The sequence below is a fragment of the Diabrotica undecimpunctata genome, chromosome 5 (assembly GCF_040954645.1).
Source record: "Diabrotica undecimpunctata isolate CICGRU chromosome 5, icDiaUnde3, whole genome shotgun sequence".
NCBI lineage: Eukaryota > Metazoa > Arthropoda > Insecta > Coleoptera > Chrysomelidae > Diabrotica > Diabrotica undecimpunctata.
Window position 1 is genome coordinate 22,286,729 of NC_092807.1, and position 26,972 is coordinate 22,313,700.

The 26,972-nt window shown below is 32.7% G+C and overlaps 2 protein-coding genes across 5 annotated transcripts in view; one reads left to right on the plus strand and one right to left on the minus strand.

The window, feature by feature from the left end:
- Taz (tafazzin, phospholipid-lysophospholipid transacylase) overlaps nt 1-10,357 on the minus strand; it is a 93,544-nt gene extending 83,187 nt beyond the window's left edge. Inside the window, exons 1-2 of one of the 3 annotated variants that reach the window (XM_072531640.1) lie at nt 9,901-10,357; nt 9,718-9,846 (exon numbers count right to left, since the gene is read on the minus strand). In XM_072531640.1, coding sequence (XP_072387741.1) covers nt 9,718-9,846; nt 9,901-10,021 — 250 coding nt within the window. In that variant the 5' untranslated portion in view covers nt 10,022-10,357. The remainder of the gene's footprint in view (nt 1-9,717; nt 9,847-9,900) is intronic. The other 2 variants (XM_072531642.1, XM_072531641.1) reach the window with 2 other exon arrangements.
- Nucleotides 10,358-10,657: 300 nt separating this feature from the next.
- LOC140441170 (uncharacterized) overlaps nt 10,658-26,972 on the plus strand; it is a 43,770-nt gene continuing 27,455 nt past the window's right edge. For both annotated transcript variants that reach the window (XM_072531649.1, XM_072531650.1), the window contains exons 1-6: nt 10,658-10,795; nt 11,059-11,131; nt 16,454-16,604; nt 16,982-17,292; nt 22,962-23,097; nt 25,165-25,411. In XM_072531649.1, coding sequence (XP_072387750.1) covers nt 10,792-10,795; nt 11,059-11,131; nt 16,454-16,604; nt 16,982-17,292; nt 22,962-23,097; nt 25,165-25,411 — 922 coding nt within the window. In that variant the 5' untranslated portion in view covers nt 10,658-10,791. The remainder of the gene's footprint in view (nt 10,796-11,058; nt 11,132-16,453; nt 16,605-16,981; nt 17,293-22,961; nt 23,098-25,164; nt 25,412-26,972) is intronic.

Sequence of the window (26,972 nt, forward strand, 5' to 3'; positions counted from 1 at the left end):
TCTTAGTTCGTATGCTTATATTTGATTTTATCTTTAGAATGTCTTAAAGTTTTCTTTCATTTAAATTATTTGACTGACCTTTATTTTTTTTACACCAATGATGTCTCCTCTCGATCAAACCACAGTTCCTTCCTTGATTGATTATGTCCGGCTACCATCAAATCTTTCCCGTTCTCAGCATCGCTCCAAAACCGCATACCAGCAAACTACTCCTCCGAAAACACAAGCCCAAGCCTCTTTTTGACCGGTACTCTTTACTCACAAATTCTCCTTTCTTTCTCAATTAGATCTCGTGGACTATGCAGATTCAAAAGAGGTATTAATCTTCTCGTTTTTGATCTGCTCTCAGCTTCCACCTTTTTCACTAACAAAACGAAAAACACTCGTACTCCGATTAACTCCACGAAAACACGTCTTCTCTTCTGGTCTGCCGGTAACATAATAATCTTTTCAATCTCCCCAGACAACCTTCTCAAACTCTCTCATCCCCCATCATTCCTTTTTAACCAATCATAAGCATTCATCTTTCCCACTAATTTTCGATTCAGAAAATTTCCAACATAATATTTAAAACAAATAAACTAATTTCACTCAAATTACTTTTCAGAAACCATTAACAATTTTGCCTTTTTCAACCGAAATAAGCTTCCAAATTCTTGTTATCTCATATCTAAATCTAATTCTTATTTACTTTCGAAAAATGTCCACCGCACGATACAATTACAAAGTTTATTCCTTAAATATATAATTACACGAATTCCATTGTCCTTTCACTATTCACTTAGTCCTTCAAGGAAAAACTAGTCCGTCACGGAAACAATGTCTTTTCTTATTATAACGATTACAAATAAGTACAGGGTTGTATTTTAACTTATATGCCCGCGGTATATTAAAATAATAAAAAAAACTCTTTATTCTATTTCCGATCGATAAACTGATCCATAACAAATCCCCGCCTTGTTTTGAGATACAAATATTCCTTTTTTTTTAAGTGTAACCAAAAAAAAATATTATTTTCTCTCAACACAAAATTTTTCTTTTGTAGTCATTTTATCCTATCCTAAATTTTTATTACTCCATCTTAAAATCTATACTATTCTTATTCATGGTATTTGTACACATCCTGGATATTGTAAACTCCTCGTATCTTTTCTGATTCTACATGTCTAAGAACATAGCTGTTTATTCCATTTTCATTTTGTATGATGTATGGACCCTCGAAAGTAGGCATTAGCTTTGCACACACGTCCCCCGTGAGATTTGATACTCGTAACGCCCTTACAAGCACCTTTTCTCCCTTCTGGAAAGTCACTGGTCTTCGTTTTCTATTCTGGATTTGCCTTTGGAGATATTTTTCATTACTGCGCTGCAGCCTCCTTCGAACAGTTTCCAATACTATTTGATACTCTCTCTGCTCCGGTTCTTCCCATGGCCGTACTGGCATAATACCCTTCATGACATATTCCGGCGTCTCTTTTGTCACTGTACTTGGAGTGGTGTTCAAGTAGTTTTCGATTTCTGCCACTTTTCTATCCCATCGTCGATGTTGTCCAATGGCAGCAATGCGGAGGAATTTTGTAGTCTCTTGTATAAAACGTTCTGACGGATTACTTTTAGGATGTCGGATACTGACAAAATTTGTCCCTATTCCCCTGTCTTGCAACTGTCTCTTGAATCGGTCACTCCGGAAATACGTAGCATTGTCTAAAAGAATTTTCCTTGGTGTTCCTACGGTGGCTATAAAATTGTCTATTTTTCTCATAATTTCTTCCCCTTTTGTCGTACGGCACGTGTATAGCTTTACATATTTCGAAAAAATATCTACCATCACCAAAATATGTTTGTTCCTCTGCGTGGTCATTATCAGATCACTTAACATATCTATTGCTACAATGTCTAATTTTTGGTGGGATACAATATTTTTAGCCACATTTTCATTTCGGAAATTTCTGCTTTTATATTTTTGACATGTTTCACATCTTTGGGTAGCTTCTTTTGCAATCCGGTAATCTTTTCGGCATATATAGTTTTCGCGAAAAACCAGCCAAACCTTCCTGCTGCCGATATGTCCATTGTCCTCGTGTAATTTCTGTATGATCCTTTCTGCCAATGTCTGTGTTATCGCGTATAGTTCCTTTCCATCAATTCGTTTGAAAAATATACCGTTTTCACTCTCCGCTCTTCTTTTTTCTCTTTCTTCCAGGTCTTCTTGATTTGTTCTAATTTCGTTTAACGAAAATACACCTTCCTCTTGTGTCAAAATGTTCAGTCCTACATGAAAAGCAATTACTTCCTTTTTCCCCGAGTCTTCATCCCTTGTGAGAGCGTCAGCTATAATGTTGTCTTTTCCTTTTATATATCGAAACTCAAAGTCATACTCCTGTAGTAACAAAATGCCTCTATGTATACGATTGTTAACCAGACGATTTTTCATTATATGTACCAAAGCTGCATGATCAGTTTCGATTGTGAATTTTGCTCCCAACAGATAAAATCTTAACTTATTTACGCAGAAAAGTACGCTAGCAAACTCTAGTTCAGTCACACTGTATTTTCTTTCGTGTGTTTTTGTCACCCGGGAAATAAAACAAATCGGCACTTCTTGATTGTTTTGTATTTGCGACAAAACTCCCGCAAATTTTTGTATGGATGCATCAGTTCGTAGTATGAAAGGCAAATTGTACATGGGATGATATATTTTCGTTCCTTTCGAGAATTCCTCTTTTAAAATTTGAAAAGCTTTCTCTTGTTCTTCTTTCCAATTCCATTTAACACCCTTCTTCAATAATTTGATCAGAGGAATTTCCTTCTGGCTTAAATCAGGAATTAGTTTTTTAAAATAGTTGATCGTCCCGAGAAAACCTCTCAATGTTTTTAAATTCGTTGGTCTTGGGTATTCATCTATGAGTTTTACCCGGTCCTCGGCTAAACTAACTGTTTGTGTGTCCAATTTAAATCCCAAATATATCACTTCTTTTTGAAAAAATTGACATTTTTCAATATTCAGTTTTAATCCGGCCTTGTCCAATTCTCCCAAAATAATCTTTATGTGTTCCAAATGACTTGATGTATCTGGTGAAAAAATGAGTAAGTCGTCGATGTAGTGCACTATGAAATCTTCATATTTATTTAATATTGTATGGAGAGCTCTTACCAATGCTGCACACGCACTTTGTAATCCAAAAGGTACTACTTTAAAACGGTATACAATACCATCGATTGAGAAAGCGGTGTAATTTCTACATCTCTCTGCTAACGGTATTAACCAAAAACTATGTTTCAAATCAATTTTAGAAAACATGTGTGTTCCCGTAATTCTTCCAAAAATAGCTTCGATGTTGAGATGTGATTCATATTGAGATACCGTGTGTTGATTTATATTCCGGGCATCCAAACAGAGCCTCAATTCTCCACTGCTTTTTTTCACAATCACGATTGGGTTGATGTACGGCGAGTCACATCTCTCTATGATTTGATCTTCGAACATTTTTTTAATTTCTCCTTTCACCTCCTGTCGGTATTTATATGGGATCGGATAAGTTTTCGATCGAAAATTTCCTAAGTCTTAAACCTCAAATGAATGTTCATACTTTTTGGCTACTCTGTTTATATATATATATATATATATATATATACACTTCTCCAAGAAATTAACGCACCACTTTGAAATATTAAAATATTTTATTAGCGTTAATAAAAATTTCCATTGTAACGTTATATTTTGCAAGCCCTTGTATATGCTATTCGTACACTCTATTTATTGACTGTGTTTTATCGCTATAGTTTTTTTTTGCAACAAAGCAAAAAGAAGCAAAAAATGTACTTATTCTATAAATATACTAATTTCCAAGTATTCACGAATTTTATTCGACTACTGTTTAATTGTTGATTATTGTTAATTTTGTTTATTATGAAGCGTCAATCACGTAATTTAACCCTAGATGAATGTCTCCAAGCAGTGATACTGTCGGAAGAAGGTTAGAGTTACCGAAGAATTAGTCGTCGGTTTAATGTGTCTCACACATCCGTCTCACGGGTGTTAAAAAGATTCCTCGAAACAGGGATCCTACTCGCAGACCAGGGCAAGGACGAAACCAGGTAACTACCCCTATTCAATATCGATTTTTAAGAATTTCTGCTCTTCGACAACGTTTTATAACAATCGAAGTCTACAAATTCAGCTTCGAGACGTGCATGTTATACAAATTAGTACTGGACGTGCATGTTATACAAATTAGTACTGAAACTGTTCGCCAGCGACTTAGGGAATACAATTTAACACCTAGGATTGCCGCCCGAGGTCCTCTATTAACTACAGAGCATCGAAGGGGTAGACTACATTTTGCCAGAGAACACGTTAATTGGTTAGAGGCTGACTGGGAACGAGTGCTATTTACTGATGAACTCCGATTTTGTTTGTACTATAACAACAGACGTGTTCGTGTGTTGCGACGACCCAACGAACGATATGCTCAGTGTAACTTCTCACACACCACATTTTTTGGTGGAGGATCCGTTATGGTGTGGGGTGGTATTTCTATGACCGCATGTACGGACCTATTGGTCATACAAAATGGAACTGTTACAGCTGAAAGGTACATATTGGATATCCTGGACCAACATGTATTTCCATTCGCTCCTTATATCGGTGAAAATTTCTTACTAATGCAAGATAATGCCAGACCTCACGCTGCACAGATCGTCAGAAATTATCTAGAAGAGGTAGAAATCAACACTATGGAATGGCCAGCACATAGTCCGGATTTAAATCCGATTTAAAATCTCTAGAATATCCTTGGTAGGCGATTAAGAGCGATACCGATCCAACCAAACAACTTACAGGAAGTGGGAGAGAGAAGCTGATCCAGATTTGGAGAGAACTAGACCAAAATGAAATACGGCAATTAATTTTAAGTATGGGCCAACGATGTGAGGCTATTATACGTAATAGAGGTGGAAACACTCGTTATTAGGCTTGTTTCATATTTTAGTTTACTTTTCTTAACATTATTTTTTTAGAATTTTCCGTTTTATTTTTTTTTTTCTCCTGTACTTGAACATTTTCTGATGATTAAACAAATTGTTATAATTACTAATAAAATGTAGAATAAATATGGTGAAGTTTTATTTTTTATTCTTTGCCTGTTTACAAATAAAATTGATTTATTGAAGTGGTGCGTTAATTTCTTGGAGAAGTGTATATATATACATATATATATATATATATATATATATATATATATATATATATATATATATATATATATATAAAATTCCATAGTGGCCGGTCAATGAAAGTGATATAAGTTTATTGATATGGTCGTCCCACCACCTTTACCGTAGAAGAGAATATGCACCTCGTCGCCCTAGCGTACATCGAAGCACCTACCAAATCCGCACGTCGTACATCTCGTGAATTAGAAATATCACGCACGTTTTCATCTTATGTTAAAGAAAATGAAGATGTGTTGTTATCGTCCGCGTTTGTTGCAGGCGTTATCTGAAGACGTAAGACGATCCAGATCGCAGGCTACAATTTTGCGAGTGGTACACTGGGTGCGCAGAAGACGACGCAAATTTTTACCGATCCATTCTTTGGTCTGTCGAAACAATTTTATTTCTACAAATTGTCGTAGATACTGTATTTTGCGAGATATTCAAGATAAAATTTTTTTCTAAAATCTGTGACAGATAGTTGTAGTCGATGATTGATTAATAAGAGTAAGATATAGCCGGTACTTCTCAATACGTATTTATAAGCAAAAAATGCATATTTTCCGCAGTAGAATCTACAAATAAAATATTAGCCATTCTCTATGAATCACCTTATATAGTTTAAGAAATGATTATTTAATCATTATTAGAAAGCCACACCACAAAGAAAACACTTTTAACTGGTAATTGCTAATTTCTAATGACATTATGATGTTTTTCCCGCAAACATCAAATGTGGGTTATTTTTCAATTAACTCTGGTGTTTATACCGAGTTAGCCCAAGTTGACAAGAATGTTTACGCCTTTACAAAACGTATAACAATATAAAGTACAATATTCGCCAAAACATAGAAAACTAAAAACTAAAGATTTATTAAACTTGAAAAATTAAATACCGAGTTCTAAGATAAAAAAATATATCGCAAAATATTGCGATTGGATACGTAATTATCAATGACAATAATCAGTGTTATCTGTTGAATGAGAAGGGCAAGAAAAATCCGTGTTACGGAAAATTACCCGGTCCCCAAAATTTTCTTTGAGCAGTTCTAAGGATGCCTTCGTGGTGTAGCAAGTAGTCCCATCCTATCAGAACCCATAACTATTAAATTGTTTCTTTCTGACATGGCAGGATTTTCTGAGATCAATTAAAAATGGTGTCAAAATTTGTCCTCTCTATTTGACCAGAATTTGTGTAACGAGTCTTCTATGCTTGTCTTCCACGAGGTAATTACTCAGTAAGCCATTACCTGTAAATGCTCACCAATTCGTCACAGTAATTATAAACGTGTATCCCTACGATAATGTCTAGTCATTCAAAATCAAGAAAAGGATTAAATCGATTCATATTGATGTGTTATTCATCCGGAAACCATGAACGTAACAGAAATGGGGATTTTTCATAAAATATTGTTAAGACCTAAGTACAGTACACAACTCTTCTTAATTAATCTTCTTAAACATTCTTCAAAGTACACTTTTTATGCATTTAGAGATGTTCTGAGGAGACACCTTTTTTAAGATTTTACAAACATCTACTAAAAGAGCCTTCCTTGGTTCGCATTGATTGTCACTGTAACTGGATGAGCTGTATTGCCCCTGGGTTGAAGTGGCTTCTGATACTCTTCCCAAATTAAATGGCAACCATTGACCAACTAGGTCAATTTGACAGTCTTTTCTGTATGAGCGGAAAAAATTAAGCAATAATAAATATTTTTCATGTGTTTCGAAGGACCCGAAAAAGCGCTCAACAGCATGAAGTTAAAAAATCATCACTAGCTTTATTTGTAAAGAAAGCTAGAGAATTAGGAATTGACAATATGACATTCTCTCCACATTTTGTCACAAGCCAAGTATTATCTAATGAAATGGAAGCCTCCCTTGCGATGTACTGTAAGAGATGTTCTAATGTATCATGGTTTATCTCCAAAAGCGACTCGCAGATTAGCATATGAATTTGCTGAAAAAAAAAACAAAGTCAAATTTCCAGAGCCTTGGAAAGTAAACAAATTGGCTGGAAAGGACTAGTTTACAAGAAAATACAAACTATGGAGAATTTGCAGCTTCAATAAATCTAGTCAGTAAATTTCAAGGGAAGTTAGAGGAGATTCTAAAAAGGCACAGCTTCATTGGGTCAGACATACGTAATTTGGACGAGATAGGCAGGTCAAAAAACTCAAAATGTAGTTGCTACTAAAGGTCCGCATCAAGTTGGTAAAGTAGTGCCGCCTGAGAGAGAAGAACTGATTACTCAAGTGGGTATTAATGGAACAGCACTTTCACCAGTGTGGGTGTTTCGTGTTTCCAAGGAAAAAATTGGACAAACACAGAATGCTAAATGGTATATCAGAAGAGTATGGTGCAACCGGTTTAGTGCATTCAGCTAGATGGATGACCAGTGATAATTTTTTTAATGTTTTAGAGCATTTTGTAACTCATGTTCAGTGTTCTAAAGAATGCCAAGTTATTTTATTAATGGATAATCCTGAATCCCACTTATCTGTTTCTGCTATTGATTACTGCAAAGATAATGGAATTGCAATTCTAACTCTTCCACCCCACACATCTAACAAATTGCAACCATTAGATAGAACTGTTTTTGGACCATTTAAAAGGTGTTTCAATCAAGGAGCAGATGACTGGATGCTCTCTCATCCAGGGAAGGCATATTATCAATTTATGACCTTGCACCAATATGTATGAAGGCTTGGGATCAATCTGCAACTCCTTCCAATTTAAAATCTAGATTTTGTTGCACTGGAGTTTGGCCATTGGATAAAAATATTTTTGATGAAGAAGGCTTTCTATGCTCGTTTGTAACAGACAGAATCACACCCCAATGTTTCTTCATCAAGTGAATTTTTTCAAGTTAAAATGTTGAGGTGTGATCGTAATTCAGCCTCTCTGCATTGTCACAGCCCGACACTCTAGTTCAAAGTGAGCACAAGAAAGATTACTTATCTCCATCCCAAATAAAACCATGTCCAAAAGCTCCAGAAAGAAAATTAACTAGAAAAGGTCCAGTAAGAAGAACAACCCATACTCAGGAACGCAATGCAATTGCAGAAAAGAAATTGAAAAAAGAGACACCACAAATTAATACAAAAAATAGAGATAGTAAAGAGGAAAGTAATGAGCGAGTCTTCTTCCGTTGAGAAAAAAGTGATTTACAAATTCTCATCATCTGATTTAGATTTGGAAAATGATGAAAATCAGAATGAAGACCTTACTAGACTTGGAATTGATAGTTTCGTGGTTTGTAAGATGTTTGGAAAAAAAATCAGTTCGACATTATGCCGCCAAAATTGAAGAAGTTGTAGATGGCTGCAAGGTGAAATTTTTGAAGAAGCAAGTTGCTTCCAGCATTGTAACATACGAAGAAATGATTGTAAGGTTACCAAATCCTTTGACAGATCAAAGTGCCAGATATAAAGACATGATATATTTTAACAATGATCTTTCCCAGTACAGTTTATTTTAATAATGAATATTTTGTTTGTTTCATTGATATCTAAAGCTTTTTTTGGCAAATAAAAACCTTAAGTAATATTTTTGTATTTATTTGTTTTCTGTCCAGACCCTCCCAGTCAGTCGGGAGGATTTAGACACATTACCTCAAGTATGTATATGCAAATATTTTATTCACATTGTTTTATTTGTACACAATCTATGCAAATATATAGTGAGGAGACATACATTAATCAATATGATTTCAAAATTTTATATATTTGTTATCCATGTCCACTACATAATTGTTTATTTAAAAATTGTCCAAACCCTCCTGGTGCTCCCCTACTGTTAAAAAATATACAAAATATGCATTAAATATGAAATGAAATTAGCCTTAAATAGTCTCTAATCTAATGACTGTGATTTGTTTTGTTTTGTAAATAAAATCTATACTTTTGTAACTAAATAATTCTAAATTGTTTTGAACAGTGAAAACTCCAAACATACTTTTGTAGTAAATAATAATAATGAATGAATAAGTAACTAATTAGCATATTAAAATTTAAATGTTTTTCCAACTGGTTAACCACAGATTACAATAGTAAGTAACATTATAAAATGGTAAATGGTTGTTAACATTACCTAACCCAATTTTAGTCTATTTATAATTAATATAGTTCAGTGAATACACAAATGCAAATAAACAACTAAGTATAATTCAATCAATTTGTTTATTGGCTTTGGATTGCTTGATCCATTCAGCCAGGATAGAAAATAAATACTGTTTGCTATAATATTAAATATCAGAATATTCTATACATATGCATACAAATACACAATTATGCACACACATGGAACATAGGTATTTATAAATAAAAAACCAAAAAAAATACAAAAAAGAAGTTAAGACATTAAATTGACCACTGCCTATGGAAAAACCATAATAACAGCAAGATTATATTACTTGATAGATGGAACCATTATAGGATTATCACCTGCATATAAGTAATCCTGTTAAAGTATTAAACTATTAAAATAATATTATGTACTTACCCCACATTCCCGGATCATCAAAACATGAGTGATGGTTAGAAACTGTGATTAATGGAACATTCTTAGGCCTTTTGTCAAGTAAATTACTCATTACATTTCTATTGTATACTTTGGTTCTATTCAATAAATCTAAAAAAAACATAGTTTATTAAAAATATTCCTTGATTGAGTCAACTATGTTACTATTACGGATTAAAATTTTGCTAAAAAGACCCACAGCACACACTGTAAGAGCACTAGCAACTTTCCAAATTGTTGTTGGGCTCCTTAACCTAGGAATGATCCAGTTCAAGTTGTATCCCATGTTTTTATAATTTGTTCTAAACTATCTATGACTAATTTAGGTAGCCAAACTACCTTAAAATTATTTAGGATATTTGATTTTCACAAAATCTGATTAACATATTCACTATATTTGAAAACTGAGTACCTAATTACATAACAGAGGGATATCGAATATTGCACAAAAACTATCCGAAAAAAATATATATAATTTAAGATACACCACGCGATTATTTGTATATGTTAACCCATATACACTTTACTACAAGACGACTTTAAAATCACTGAATTTTTTATTAAATAATCCTACTGACACACTATTAAAATGACATGCATAACCTTGAATTTCTGAAGGTTTTATGACAGATGTCAATTTAGCGAAGGTTAGAAAAAGCTGTGTCAGGGAAGAAGATATATGCTGTGTTCAGATATTTTATGTAAGAATGACACCTTGTGTGTTGCGAATTTTAACTGCTATTTTATATTAAGAATGAAGAATAAAACAAAAAGTATTAGTTAACATTTATTTTAATTGTTTTGTTATGTATAGTACAACAACATATAGAGTTAATTGTTAAATTATTACTGAATTTAAACTTCTTCATAAAGGTGAGAGTGGTGGGATCATAATCATATTTTTTAGATTGGTGAAACACTAGGCGTACGCGTTGTCATTGTCATTTTTAAAATCAAAAAAATATTTTTGAATATATTACCAGATTCCAAACGTCACTTTAAATTTCTTATTTCATATTAGCAAAGTCGCAATGGTCTAATCACAAAATAATAATTATGGGTATGTAGTAATATATATTTTTTATTTCGTAGTCTCGTACGTTTTTAAAGTACGCGCCTGTAACTACCAGGTACCTACAATACAAACATTTATGTGAAAGTAAACACCTTTAGATTTTCTTACATATTTTTATATAAAGTTAGCTTTTTTAACGGTTTTAATGACTCTAAAAAATAAGGATTTGGATGTTTATTTTCACATGCGCCACCATTATAATAAGTTAAACAATGCTAAAAGTACTTTTAATTTTTCTTCTCCTAAAGCTTTGGCCAGACGCGCCTTCTGCAGTTCCCCGCATTGCAGTACATCACAAAAAACAATGCAATTCGAGGTCACGTAAGTAGATTTTGATTTAAGATTAATATATATGTATCTATCGGAAACTTTATTCTTTAAAATTTTTAATACTTTATCATTGTTACATTCAACAATGTTATTTAAAAAAGAGCTTCAGTTCCAGATCGTATGTATTGAAATTTATGAGACTACGATTTAGAAGTTATTTATTCAATAATCAATCCGTATCCTAGGAAAACTTACAGAATCATAAAACATAAAACTATAATGCAGACGTATGACGAGATAAAATTTAAAATTATTTATTTATGTCTTTCATTTGTAAGCAAAAAAAAATCAAATTAATCAGAAAATTAAAAGACCATACAGCTTAGGTATACCGATATTCTTTATATAAGTAGTTATAATTGGAATATATGTTAAGTATGTCTATAGTTAAGCTAAGTTATAAATACAGCCAGCTACAGCACCTAAGCGCCTAATCATTATACTGTAAGTTCAAATATACAGGGTGTCCAGAATCTCTCCTGACAAACGAAGACCGGAGATTGCGCTGATAATTTTAAGACAATTTAACCCGATTTTTATGAAGATGGCGCCTTGTAATTAGTTTTTTTTAATACCTCCAAAACGCTTCTATTTTAAAAAACAAAAAACTGATACAATTATTTATCCTCCAGAGTTGAATCAATTTCTTCAATTGTGAATTTCTAGTACAGATCATAGGCGTCCGTTTTGGGTAGATCAATGGTTATTTTAACGCATAACTTTTTTGCCTTTACCTTTTAAGCATTTGTGATACTAGATTAATAAATTTTTAGTTATTCTAGTACTAAAAAGTGTATTTACTTTAAGTCGATAGGATACACCGTTTTCTAGAAAAATTTGATTTGAAAATTGTTCGTTTTCTCGTCATGAAAGTCAAATTAATATTTTTGCACTAGTTGGCCGTGACCTGTTAACAAAAGTATACCTTACGATTTTCATCGTCAATTATGGCCAGTTCGTGAAGTTTATCTTTTAGTTTTTGACTTTGTTACATTCAAATATAATAATTTCAATTCAACAAAGATGGTTTTTACTAATGAGGAATACGCTGATATGCTTTAGTTTATGGCGAAATGAGGTATAACGCTCAAGCAGCACAACGTATATACCCTGAAAAATGTCCCAATCGTGATCCCACTTACTCAACATTGACAGCTCTTCATCAACGATTAAGATAAACAGGTTCAGTGGTCCCAACAAATAATGAAAGAGGGGACGTGATGTTGTAACAGCAGCACATGAAGATGTTATTTTAATGGAAGTTGAGAAAAATCCAGAAATTAGCGTTCGAAGACTATCTGTCATGTATCTCACAGTTTCAAAATCTGCCGTAGAACATATCTTACACAACGAAAATTTATATTCTTTTCATTTTACAAACGTATAAGCACCGCTACAAGGAGATTTTCCTGATCGTGAACAATTCTCTAGATCTTCTTCCTATTCTTTTTATATAGACATGACTGTGTCTGTTTTTCAATGTGCCTCCAGTAAGTTGTTCCATCGTTTTCGTGGTCTTCCTACTGCTCGTCTTCCTATTGGGGAACCGTCTCTTGCCGCCTTTACTACTCTATTTGTTGTCATTCGGCTTATATGATCGTTTCATTCTACTCTTCTATTTCTTACCCAGTTCTTGATGTTCTTACGCCGTATATCTGTACTTCTAGCTCTGTCCCATAGTGTCTTACCATCAATTTTTCTAAGTGTTTTCATCTCTGCTGCTTCTAACAGAAGAATTCGCTAGATGGTTTCCAAAATCAGAAAAATCAAATTAAAGATTTTTTCAGATACATTTTGTTTTGCGAAAAAGCTATATTCACAAAAAATGGAATTTTAATGCGTATAATGCACAATATTATTCGTATAGTTCGTCCCAAACCCTTCTTTCAGTGCGTCATAGTTGATCGAATTCTCTCTAACACATTAAGCTAGAAGTGACAGAAAAAAACGTGAGTCTGTGAATATTATACATAGAACTTGGAAAATTATTTATCGTAAAGCTAATTCTACTCACGGATGTATAATTGGTTGGAGTTTAGAATACGCTAAATAGATATCCAATCAATAATGCGCATAAATATAATTTGACGCAGATTGTCTCGATCGTGACAGTACTTTCACAATGTCAACTGATAAAATGATAATTGTCATTCCAGGTTAGTATTATCAGACATTTTACAGTGAAAATTTAATTTTGTATTTATTGTCATAAAAATATTTTATATATGCCGAGATATATCCAGAAAGAACAAAGACTAATATTAAAATTATTAAATTATTTTCAATTAGAAAAAGAGAGATTACGATCCTGCAACTGTCAAATTTAACTAAAATGTCATGCAATAATTCTCGACATTCTTAAAATCCTATATGACGTCAAAATTAGTGACGCACTGAAAGAAGGGTTTGGGACAGACTGTACGTTGGTGATAATCCTCACGTTGTTCAAGAATTTAAGCATCAGGATAGGTTTAGCATAAACGTCTGGATAAGAGATTATCTACTAGCGGCTGTGGATTTGCCTACTCGTTTTAATGGTGCTGATTACTTACATTTCCTGTAAAATGTTTTACCTGATTCGTTAGATGATGTGTCTTTAAAGATTCGGCAAAACTTATGGTTTTTACATGACGGCTGTCCGGCCTACTTTAGCAGGAATGTACGAGACTTTCTTGATAATAACTACGAAGACCACTGGATTGGAAGAGGCGGTCCAATTGCTTGGCCAACAAGGTCGACGGATTTTAATCCTTGCTATTATTGTGTTTGGGGATACATAAAGGCATTTGTCTATTCCATTCCGATACAAAATCGTGCACAACTCTAGCTAAGGATATAAGATGCTTGCAAAGAATTTAGAAATAACTTTGGAATGTTTGCAAGAATTCGGTTTTTTCTAAGCAAAAGGGCAAATGTATGCATAGAGACTAATGGTCATCAATATTGAGAATCTTTTGTAACTATCTACTTTTGATACTTGTTCTTTTGTGTTAGTTACATTCTATCGTAATAAATAGTTTGTTTTTAAAACCTTTTAAATAAAATTTTGTTTCAATTTGATTTTTTGTTTCTTTCCTCAAACTTTTTTTACGAATTGTGTGCCGCATTCATCGAAACAAGAGATAATTTATAAAATTGATTAAGGTACCTATTAATTTAACTTTCATGACGAAAAAAACAAAAAAATTTAATTTTTTTTCTAGAAAACGGTGTATGTTACCGACTTAAGGTAAGAGTAAGGTAAGGTAAAATTATCTGAGGAATTTCCGGTCTTCGTTTGTCAGGAGAGTTTCTGTACACCCGGTATAAAATAGTAAGAACTCTATTGATCCGAAATAGTATAGTGCAGTTAAATGTAAAATATAAATACCTACCACACTAAAAAAATCATTATACACTGTGTGTCAGCTAAATGGAATAAATTAGCTAATAAATAAATGAGGGAGTATTCGAAAAAACGGTCGAACATGTCGATTAGTATTTATAGTTACGCATTTTATTCCATAAAAACTTTTTATACGGGATATATCAGATAACGGTGGCCAATACCAACTTGCTTATTTCAAATAGAACACCCTGTATATTGATTAATTTTTAGATTCCTCAGATCATTTTAGACATTTTTTGAGTATAATGTCCTATACCTATCTTTGGAAATTATTTATTTGTCGAAAGTCGCTACCACTGTCCCCATTCAAGTTTTGGTAATGATAAAGTAAGTAAAAACTATTTAAGCATTCCTTTTTATTGATACCTATGTTAAAAAAACAAAAAATTAGTTGTCAGTGTAAACAGAAGTAGTTATCAGTGCTATATTGTTTTAAATTTCATTAACCGCAAGCCAGAAAAATGGTTCACTTAAAAAAAGTGCACAAAATTACAATTATACAGATGATTGGCTATGGAGATAAGACATGGACGCAAATGGAAGTAGCTCGTTTATTTCACGAAGCATTTCCTGATTTGCCGCACATATCTCAAGGGACAATTAGTAAAATAGAGAAGCAATTCCACGAGCTGGGCCATGTTAGGAAGGTGAAAAAAGAAGCTGCCAATGCAATAAGTGAGGATACCAAATTGGCTGTTATGCTTGAGTTTGAGTAACATCCACATACATCTATTCGAAAAGCAGCCCCAGTACTCGATATTAGCTATTCATCGGTTATTCGAATATTACAAGAAAACAAAATGCATCCCTATAAAATTATACACACTCAGGAGCTCATGGAAGATGATTTTGACAGGAGAACTTATTCTTGTGAACAAATGATGGCAATGTTAGACAGCAATGTGATCCAATTAGAACATGTTTTGCTTTCTGATGAGTGCACCTTTACTCTTTACGGTCATGCTAATCGGCAAAATTGCCGCTATTGGTCCAGAGAAAATCCTCACTGGATGAGAAAAGGCAATACTCAATACCCTGAGAAGGTTAACGTGTGGGCAGGAATTATTGAAGATCAGATCATAGGTCCCTTTTTCATAGATGGCAATTTGAATGGCGACAATTATTTAGCATTGCTCCAAAATAATGTAGTGCCAATGTTGGCCAACTTTTATCCTGATCCAGGAAAACCACAAGTTTCAGCGAATATGATATGGTTTCAACAAGATGGAGCACCACCCCACTACCAAATCTATGTCCGGCAGTATCTCAACCAAATATATCCAAACCGGTGGTTAGGGAGGCGAGTATCGATAGAATGGCCACCACGATCCCCCGATTTGACGCCATTAGACTTTTTCTTATGGGGATATGTGAAAAGTATTGTATACAAAACTAAACCCACTGACTTAGCTAACTTGTGCTAATACATGTGAGATGTTAAGTAACGTAAGAAGAAATTTCTATTCACGCTTAGGGTGTTGCTAAGACGTTCGTGGGGAGCATTTTGAACTTCTCTTATATTGACGTTATTGTTTAGAATTGTTATTATTTAGAAGTTTTGGAATACGTTGTAGCGACTTTCGACAAATAGATAGTTTTCTTTTCTAAATGTGAATTTTTGCATTTTAATTAATAGAAAATGTCTAAAATGATCTGAGGAATCTAAAAATTAATTAACATATCTGGTGTTCTATTTAAAATAAGCAAGTTAGTATTGGCCACCGTTATCTGATACACCCCGTATAAAAAGTTTTTATGGAAAAAAATGCGTTATAAATACTATAAAAACTATAAATACTAATCGACGTGTTCGACCGGTTTTTAAAGTACGCCCTCAATTGTTTATTAGCTAATTTATTCCATTTGGCTGACACCCAGTGTATGTTGTGTCTATAATTTTAATACTAATTAAAGCTAATTTTCAGACATTTTTCAAACTTTGTGCATATTCCTTACTATGATGTTCCCAAAGGCCATGTTTGTACCTATTCTCCAGACAATATCAGTGATACAGCATTATTATTACCTCGACCTCGGGCTAGAAGAAATCCTCTTGAATGGGGCTCAGACGCAACAGTATGTATCATTTATTGTATATATAATTCTCACTTGCATCAGAATAAAATCAGAAAACGTTTTCTTGTATAGGTATACACCTTGGATAAGTCACGAATAAAACTTATTTCCCTGATCTAAGACAGTTACACTTGGTACCGGTTCAGAATCAATATCTTAATATCTTACTTGAAACGCTAAGAACCGGACACGTCCCGGCTATTCTAACCGGATACGTCCCGGCTAATCCACCGGTTTTAGATCCGGCGAAAACCGATTTGTTGACAAGAACACTTATAGCTTTTAATCTTATTACATATTTTGTTTTAAAAGAACATCTAATCTTCTATAAAATGATTCAAGCATCTAAGTAATAATTACATAATTAACTATTTTAGATAAGCCGAAAATTTAGATCCCAATCGATGGATAGAATTCCACGAAAATTGAAGCCAAAAAAGAACCATTGTTATTCATCTCGTTCGACAAACACAGATACTGATCCTTTCATGGTATGTCCTACACGCAAATGTGACCATAACCGCCAGTTAAATCATTACAGACAAAAGAAAAAGCCGATCATGAATGGTATTTCTACAGTTTCTTGTTCTACCAATACGATCAATGAAGAGGATGGAAACATTGCAGAAAGTACTCGAAGATTATTTGAAAAGCAATCAGGAATGGGAGATTCAAAGAGCTCTAGTTCGTAAGTTTTTAATTAAATTAAAGACCAACTCAAAAATGATTGTCCGTGTTGCAACTTTAGAATTTATTAATTTTAAAGTGCCTATATAGCTTATACACTAGCTATTTTTTGAAAGAGAGAAGTATTTGTAGCTCATCATACACACGAATCGTATTTAATTTGGATTTATAACTCAGAATTTCTTTTTACTTTCGAGCGAAAGAAAATGATACAAAAAGGGCTAACAAACATTTTTGTTCAAAATTATCTCAGCTACTTTTCTTTTTTGAAAATTTTTTTTTCTACGGCGTAATCTTAAACAGTGAAAAAATGATTATTTGACTATAAAACGTTTCTTATACATTCTAGAAAAAAATTGTTAAAATAAAAGTTGTAGATCATAAAAATTTCTTTATTTTGAGAGTTTCCAAAATAAAATACATAACAATTGATAATTGAAAAAACCCTTATTAGTTAATTAGCATATTTAGTACTCAAAATTGGGGTAGTTAATGAGATATTAAAGTGTTAAAAATTTTTAATAGATGGACCAAATAGTTTATTCTGTTAAGCTTTATTTATAAGGTTTATTAACAAAACTTAAAGGTTTTATTAAAGATGATACTAAAACACAGTTTTTAGCTTCTAAACATTTATAAGTTTGATATCCACAAGGAAAAAGACATTCCGATAGTCGACTGTATACCATGAATCACAAAAGTTTTATTTAAAATCCTTTATAAAAGGTCTTCTTCTTCATCTCCTTCCTCTTTATAAGCAATTCTGCTTGTTCATTGGCGGATGAATACCTCTATGGAAGGAATATTCATTTATACACTTTACGTTACATTTTCTTCTAATGTCTTCACTTCTCTGTCGACCTCTTAGCGTACTTCCTGTAGTTCTTCTTAGTACTCTCATCTGTGCCGTTTCCAGTAGCCTTTGCGTTGTGGTTGTCTCGGGTCTTGTTTCTGAGGCACATGTCATTATTGATCTTGCACTGAGTTTATAAATTCTTGACTTCATCTGTGTTAATGTATCTGTTTCGCCATATAGTGTTATTAAGGCATCCTGCCAGTCTATTTGCATTTTGTACTTGATCTCTCACTTCTTTGTCCAGGTCTCCATAGCTACACAGTGTAATTCCGAGGTGTTTTATTTCCATTACTTATTCAATACTGATGCCATTAACTTCTATTTTACATCTGCTTGGTTCTTTGCTGGCTACTATTGTTTTAGTTTTCTGATATGAGATTTTCATATTAAATTCTTTTGCACTTATGTTAAATCTGTAGACCAGTCTTTGCAGACTATCTTCATCTTGGGCTATCAATAGTGTGTCGTCTGCGTAACAGAATATTTTTATTTCTTTGTTTCCCATTCTGTATCCTCTTCCTTTGTTAACGCTATGGGGCTCAATGAATCCCTTTGTCTTATTTCGCTGCCTATTTCTATAGGTTCTGTAAGTTGTCCATCTATTCTAACTTCCATTTTGTTGTTTTGGTAAATGTTTTCGATAGCTTTTATATTGTTAAGGAGAACTTCTTTATTATACAGAGGATGGATTACATCTTTGAGTCTTACTCTGTCGAATGCTTTCTTTAGGTCAATCAGACACAGAAATGCTGGTCTATTATGCTCTAGTGATTTCTCAGTAATTTGCTTTATAGCGAATATTGCATCTATATACGATCTTCCACTACGAAAACCCTGTTGTTCATCTGCTGAACTTATCCTCTGATTTATTAGCACTTAACAAGTTTATACCTCTATAGTTTTCTGGCTGTTTTTTATCTCATTTTTTGAATAGTAGAATTAGTTCGCTCGTTCTCCATCTCCATTCTTCAGTTATTTTATTGTGTTTTATAATTTTATTAATTAATGTTGTGTTAATTGGTTTGTCATTGCTGCTACACAATATTTCAGTGATTCGTTTGGTATCCCGTCTTTACCTGATACTTTTCTGTTCTTCATTTTTTCAAATATTTTCCGAACTTCCTGAACATTTATATTAAGTTCTTCATTTGTGGTAATTTCTGGTGTTTCCAGTTCCAGCGTCGTTTGTTGTTCCTTTTCATAGAGCTTTATTAGGTAGTTAATCCATGTATCCTTTTCTATGTGTTTTGGTATTATTAGTTCCGTTACCTTGTAACGATATATTTTGCCTACTACACGGGGCATTAATACAAGGGGTAGAAAATTGGGGATAGAAATTACTGGGGGCGAATATAGGGCAAGTAAAATAATCGCTACTTATGCGAACGGCACTAAGGGTTTGTTAGGAGAGCTGGGTCGTGGATAAGTAAATATCAAGGTGTTTGGATTGGGGCAACTACAGAAAATATGAGATAAAGGGTCATGAATCTCTTGGGACAAATAAAAACAAAACGAAACAGGGAACACCTCTAGTAATTTATAAAGAGCGCCACTTCAAGGTGCCTAATTATAACTATTACAACAACTAGTTGTAACTTGAGATATAATTATTAAACATAAAAAAACATATCTGTTCCAAATGGAAACTCAAAAAAAAGGCTTAGTTAAAAAAATAATAAACAAAATGTTAAGAAACAAAATTTAACATTTATTTTTGTGTCACCACAAACAGTTACAAAACATAGAGAACACAAGAATGCTCAAAAAAGACAATACAAAATATTACCACAATAGTCGCAAAATACAAAAATACAAAACAAACTTACATGTTTCATCTGTTTACAAATTCCAGGAGTTGGAGATACTATTATAAACTTACAAAATTTACCGCACAGAGATTATTAACCTTTTTTTAAAAATAAAACAAACTAAAATCAAAAATAATAAAACGAGCTGTCGTGAGTTAACATTAAATTAAAAAAAAACTGAACAAATAAATTGATAGCTAAAGTCAAACCATATAATTTACTACTTTAAATATTACAAATCCTTTTTTGTTATGAAAGCAAATTCTTGTTATTAAAAAAATGTCTGTCTTTCCTTTAAAATTTGTAAGTTACCTGGATTTCACAAAAATTACACTTGCGCTGTAAACTGGACTTCTTAAAAACTCAACAATGGCTGGAAATCTCTGACACACGAACAAAAAGGAAAATGGGTCACTGGAACACAAACCTTGGAAACTAAACTGGACTTGGCTTCTTAAAAACAGGAAAAGGTACAACAGGATCCAATGGCAACATTTCAAAACTCACTTAAAACTGTAACTGAACCATTAAACTGCTACTATATTTTACATATTTTTCATAAAAAAAGACGAACAACGAGGAACATTTCAAATTTGACGTAAAATTTGGACATAACGCTGAAGACCACCGCTCTTCACCGCGGCTCCAACGAAAGTGACGAAATTATCTTAAAAAATTGATTGCATAAGTTGGAATAAACAAAACACTTTGGGTTTAAGACACATAAACAAGACACAACGGAAATTAAGACGTAAATTCTTAATTTAAAAACGCAATATCGGGCGGTTTGAACAAAGAAATATCGAAGAAATTTGCGCCTGTGACATAAACAAACAATAAAATGATTTATTGTCGACGGCGGCGACCTAAAAAGAACGAAAGATTATTTGGGTTTTAAATTGAAGGATACGAACTAAGAAACATTGAAAAAATTCTTTGTTATTATAATGCATATATAAGGGGATTTCAATTAACACATATACGAGGGGATTCCAATAAATTTCAAATTCTACAACCTCCATTCTTTGACCTCTTATGAAGCGCGATATTTCCTTTTGCAGACCGTAAAAATCATGTTCCACTTCTTTCGAAAAGCGTTCCCAGTGATAATTTTTTATTTTTCTTACAATTGCATGTGTTTCGTTTCTAATTGTCTTGTAATTATGGTATGCCTCTTGTGTTTTGGTTGACATGTATTTCAGGTAAGATTATTTTTTTTTCTTTAATTTTTCCTTCACTTCTGTACAAAACCATGGAGTTCTTTGCTTTGGGAACGATTTATTTTTATTTCTATTTCTTTCACCAAGAACTTCCTTGGCCGAGGCTACGATATTAGACTTTTTTCCCAGCTTTCTTCGACTCCATCACTTTCTGTGATATATGTGTTTCTGCTTTTTTCGGTTATTCTGTTTTGGAATAGGTATCTTGTGGAGTCATCCTGTAAGCTTTCGACGTTTATCTTTGTGGTGTATTCTGGTGTTTTATTACCACATATATGTGTTTTCATTCGGATTTTGCACAATACCAATTTATGATCGCTTCCTATTTCTGCTGATGTTAGTGCTCTTACATCCAAGATTTGAGAGATCTGTGACTCTCTATTCGACAGAATATAGTCTATCATAGATCTTTGTCCTCTACTGTTTTCAAAAGTGTATTTGTATTGTTCTTTGTGAGGGAAAAATTATTAATGCTTATTTCTTTTATGCTGCAGAGGTCCGTCAGAAGGTCTCTGTTTTCATTTCTGATATTTTCATTATATCGCTGTTTTATTCCTGGAACAATATCATTGGCAACACGGACGTTAAAATTGCTTATATATTCATCATTTGGGGTCTCGTTTATTACAGTCTGAAGCTGTTCGTAGAAGTTTTTCCCTTGTGGTGGTATCTATGTTGTTCTCTGGTGCATAGATTACTATCACATTCAGAGGTTTAATATCCAGTTTAACTTTTACACTTACTATTCTTTCAAAGGTATATTTACATTCTTGGTGTAAAAATTTTCTGTGTACTAACAGGGCGACTCCTTCTTTGGCTCTAGTTTCTTTCGCAACACCATTGAGAATCATTAGATAGTCATCTAGCATAATTTGACCCTTTCCTTTTTTCTTCGTCTCTTGTAGTGCCCATATGTCTTATTTTTTTTTTACAAGCTCTTTTGTAATTTCCTGCTCCCTTGTGTTTAGAGACTTTACGTTCCAAGTACGAATGTGAAGTATATTTCTCGTTTTGTATAAATTCGTTGTCCTCGTCGTCTTAATGAAATCATTCCTGTTCCGAGGCATAATCCTGTTTCTAGGAGCTGTATGGTTTTAATCTGTATGGCTATCAGTAGTCGAGCTACTCGATCCACTTAACAAAACTGCAGGCGGAGTTGTTATAAAAGGTATATAATAAAAAATAACCTTTCGGGCTACATTACAGAACGTTTTCAGACTAATAACTCCATCATCAGTGTAATATTACCAGCTATACATAAGTTAATCCACCAAATATCTGGGTAAAAACTCTTAAAAAGCTACAAACTTTGTTTTGTGTTACATTGTTATCTTTTTTAATAACATATATTTTTAACAACAATGTAACACAAAACAAAGTTTGTAACTTTTAAAGGTTTTTACCCAAATATTTATTGATTATATCCAAACAGTTTTCGCGATAAAATCTAAATTTCGAAATTTATTCGCGAAAACCGTTTAAAAACATGCTTTTTTTACACATGCAAAACTATTAACTTTTCGAAAATATTTTAAAGAATATTTTTGTCATAAAATTCACTATTCTTGCGGCTAGCATGGTTTTTTTTGATAAACTTTTTCCAATCCCGGTTGGGGTGGTAGCCACCCCCAGAGGAAAAGCACATATTGGCATAGGGTAGATTTTGATCTTTGAGCTATTTTCTACCTACTGTCAAAATTTCAAGCAAATTCGTGCATATAAAAAGAATTCTGAGCAGAAAACCGTCATTTTGGGATAATATCTCAATACATTTTTCAATTTCTAGAATCGGCGAACACGAATATCTACAATTTCTCCTAAGAGTTACCGAAGATATAATAATAAACAATTACATTTTAAATGAAGATATTGATAGAGTATTCAATCAACATATCGAGATGAATAAACATGTGTTAGATGAGGTAATAATAGCTTAGTTAATTTATTCTAACATACATTTCCATTATAAAAAGTGATTATATTATTTCCGTAATGTTTTTCTTTAAATACATAGAAAAATTTACCATAAGCATGAATGTTAGGGACTAGGGTCGTATACTCACAATACGTGTTAAATTGTTGTAGATATTTATTATTCATTTATTATATTCATAAATATCTACAACTTTATACGGATTGTGGTCCCTAACATTCATGAATTTGTGCTCACACCAGCAACCTTTTCATTATTTAACCCATAAGCATTTGGGTTAAAATGTTCTCTAGTAAAAAGACAATTTTCTGTAGGAAACATACCTTTTGTAACAGAAGTAAAGTAGGGACAGTCGAAATAGAGCGGGATAACAGGTGGGTATCCCGTAGGGAGAGATCCCATAAATGGTACAACAACATATACGGTACAGCTACGTCCAGAAGATGAATAATGCATGACTTTCGAAAAGGACTATTGAATGGAATGTATACCACCAAATTGCAGAACAAGAGAAACTGCCTATGGCATCTTGGAGAGAGAGAGAGAGGGCATCTTGAAACCGAGAAATGCAAGAGATATTAAGGAGGTCCAATAGAATGCTAGAGTCGCATGGAAATTAAGCATCTAACAAAATAGCAAGATTGAAATAATATTAAGCAATAAGCGTAAAACTTCCACTGTTTTATTTATTGTATATCGTTGATCTAAGACTTCATACTCTTAAGCCACTCTGGTGATGGTAAGAGGAGACTATAATTCTTAATGTGACTATAGTTGGATAAAAATCGGTTTATTTTCCACAGTATGTAAATTTTAATGCATGTTGTTCGACGACCTACGGAAAGACTACGACAGCGTTCCACTGAAGAAGCTGTGACAATCAATGGAAAGCACGAATATTAATATAGAATTAATAAAAGCCCTCAAAGTGCTATACAACCAACCAATAAAAAAATAAAAGCAGGGACACAAATAATAACAGGATTTATAACATCAAAAGGATTAAAGCAAGGATGTTGTCTGTCCCCCACATAATTTAAAATATACCTCGAAAGTGCTTTAAAAAGATGGAAACCAAAATGCAGGACAATGGGAATACCGCTCACCATCACTACGGTATATACGCTCAACTTTGCAGACGATCAAGTAATAATGGCTCAAGATTATGACGATTTAAACTATATGGCACGAAAATTAATTGAAGAGTATGATATATGGGGTCTAGAAGTAAATAAAAAGAAAACCGAATACCTGTGTATTGGAGTAGAACAAAAAGATCTGATATTAGACGATAACACCACGATAAAGCACTGCTGTGTCTACAAATATCTAAGTATCACTATTTCATAAGATGGAACATTAGACAAAGCCATAAGAGAGATAAATACGTCAGAGAGAAAAGCCATCACAATGATAAACAGCATTTTATGGGACCAATCCATCAGCAAAGAAAATAAAAAGAAGATATATGAGACTATAGTAAAAAGTATCACTTTATATATTTGTGAGGTATGGTCACTGAAAGAAAGAACACTGGCAACGTTAAAAGCGACGGAAATGGATTTTTGGAGAAGAGCCGCAGGAAGATCTAGAAGAGAAAGGATTACCAACGAACGCATTAGAGAAATAATGGGAATCAAACGAACAATCTCAGATGACCTAACAACAAAACAACTTATCTGTTTCGGACACATACAAAGAATGGATGAACAACGAATACCAAAAGAAATATTAAAATGGCAACCAGAAGGAAGGAGAAAACGAGGTAGACCGAGAAAAAGTTGGAGCGAAGGAATAAATAAAGAACTGAGAGAGAGGGCCATAGAAGAAGACCTATGGAACAACCAGACTAAGTAGCGATTGGAAGTCGGAAAACGGCGGAGAACGTTTATAAACCGACAAGTAATAGTAGTGTAAATTTTAATGATATAAAAGTATAAATTAGATATTTTTAGGAAAAATTATTTACATAATTAAACTATTTGTTGTTCTAATAAGAACTTTTCTTTCCATCTTAAGAACGTTTCTTAAAAGAACTACTCAAATAAATTTTTAGAGAAAAATGAGAGAGCACCTAATTAATTTGGCTTTAGACCTAAACCTATCTGGTGATCAAGCTACTTCTCCCAAAGATACGTCATTCCAAATATCGCCTTCCGAAATAAACATACAATACCTTAATACATCGTGCCAATGTGAAACACCAATTAGTCCTGTAGAAAGTTTATTTGGAGCTGTGATTGAACAAGAGAAAGAGTCCATTGAAAATATCGAAGAAGAAGTTTATTACAAACATAGTTTAGGTAAGTATTGAAGCAGTAAATAAATGTACAGTGGAACCTCGGAAATTGGAAATTTCGTATAATTCGAAAATGATTAAAAACCGGCAAAAGAAGTGTCTTGAAAAACTAAACATTATGAATCAGAATTAGATGTTATATTTTTTTTGGACTAGCTTTAGGAATAAGATGATGAGTTGAGATCGCTTAGTTTTCAACTTTATTATAAATTGACAAAGCAGATTTAAAAACAATGCTGAATATTTTCTGATGATGAATGAAGGAAATGTACTTGGTTTTATTTTCAATTTTTTCCATATATATATATATATATATATATATATATATATATATATATATATATATATATATATTAAAGAAAATAATTTATAAATTATATACTAGATAATATTAGATATAAAAAGTATTTGGTTATGTTAAGAAGTTATATACTAGAGAATTTAATAAAAATTATTTATGTGAGGGCATTTTTAAGAAATTAGCATGTAATAGGTGTGGGAAGTTTTTTTTTATAATTATAATATTGTAGATATATTTAAGTGAGCCATGTGACTAGGCAACCAAAAATACTCTTTAAAGTGACGTTTAAGTAATAATTACGAATATAAAGTGGGGTTATAATGATATGTTGTTTAAAATGTGTAGTTTATTAAATTAGAGTGTTAGTTACTGATTTAAGTGTATATTCTGATCTGAAAAGCCTAAATGTCAACAAAATTATCAATAGAAAATTAAAGAATTCTCCAGAATACAGAAATTGACCTTTGTTTACGGTAGAACATTCTCGAATAATGGTTATGTCTGTGGATCGAAGAGATACTTTTTCGAGAACATTCATATAGAGGAAATAGAACAAATCGAACAGGATTTCAAACCAGATGGTTCTGGAAGATTGAACAGGTATAAATACTCGGTGATTTGGATTCAAGAGGGCCAGTTTTAGTATGAAAGTTAGTTAGAGTCAGTCAATCAGTTACAGTTCAGTCAGAGGCCAGTTTTAGTATGAAAGTTAGTTAGAGTCAGTCAATCAGTTACAGTTCAAGATAGTCAGAAGGTCCAATTGTTCAATATAGTGAGTTAAATGAAGATTAAGAAACAGTATAAAGAAAATATTATAAAATTATGTTATGTATAAATGATGATTAGATAATGGAAGAAGTATTAATTGAATATTAAAATTATATAATATATTTGGTGATTGGATATTGGTATATTGAAAAGAAGAATAAATATAAATGCTGTTTGCTGGTTTGCTTGGTGGTTTATAAATGCTTAAGAAGAAATATATTTTTAATTGGTGGAAGCTGATAATTGGAAAAAGTAATTTCACAAAAACAAGGATAACCGAAGCACGAAGACATTGAGTGGTGATTAGAATCTATATAGTGGAAAACAGTTCATTTAGGCATTCAGTGACAGAAAGGTACAAAATTTTGTTAATATAATTTAATTAGTGTCATAACAATTTCAATTTTGAAGATAGTTTGTTTAAATTTTACATTGTCTATAGAATTTAATTAGTTTCATAAGAATTTCAATTTAAAGATAGTTTATTTAAATTTAC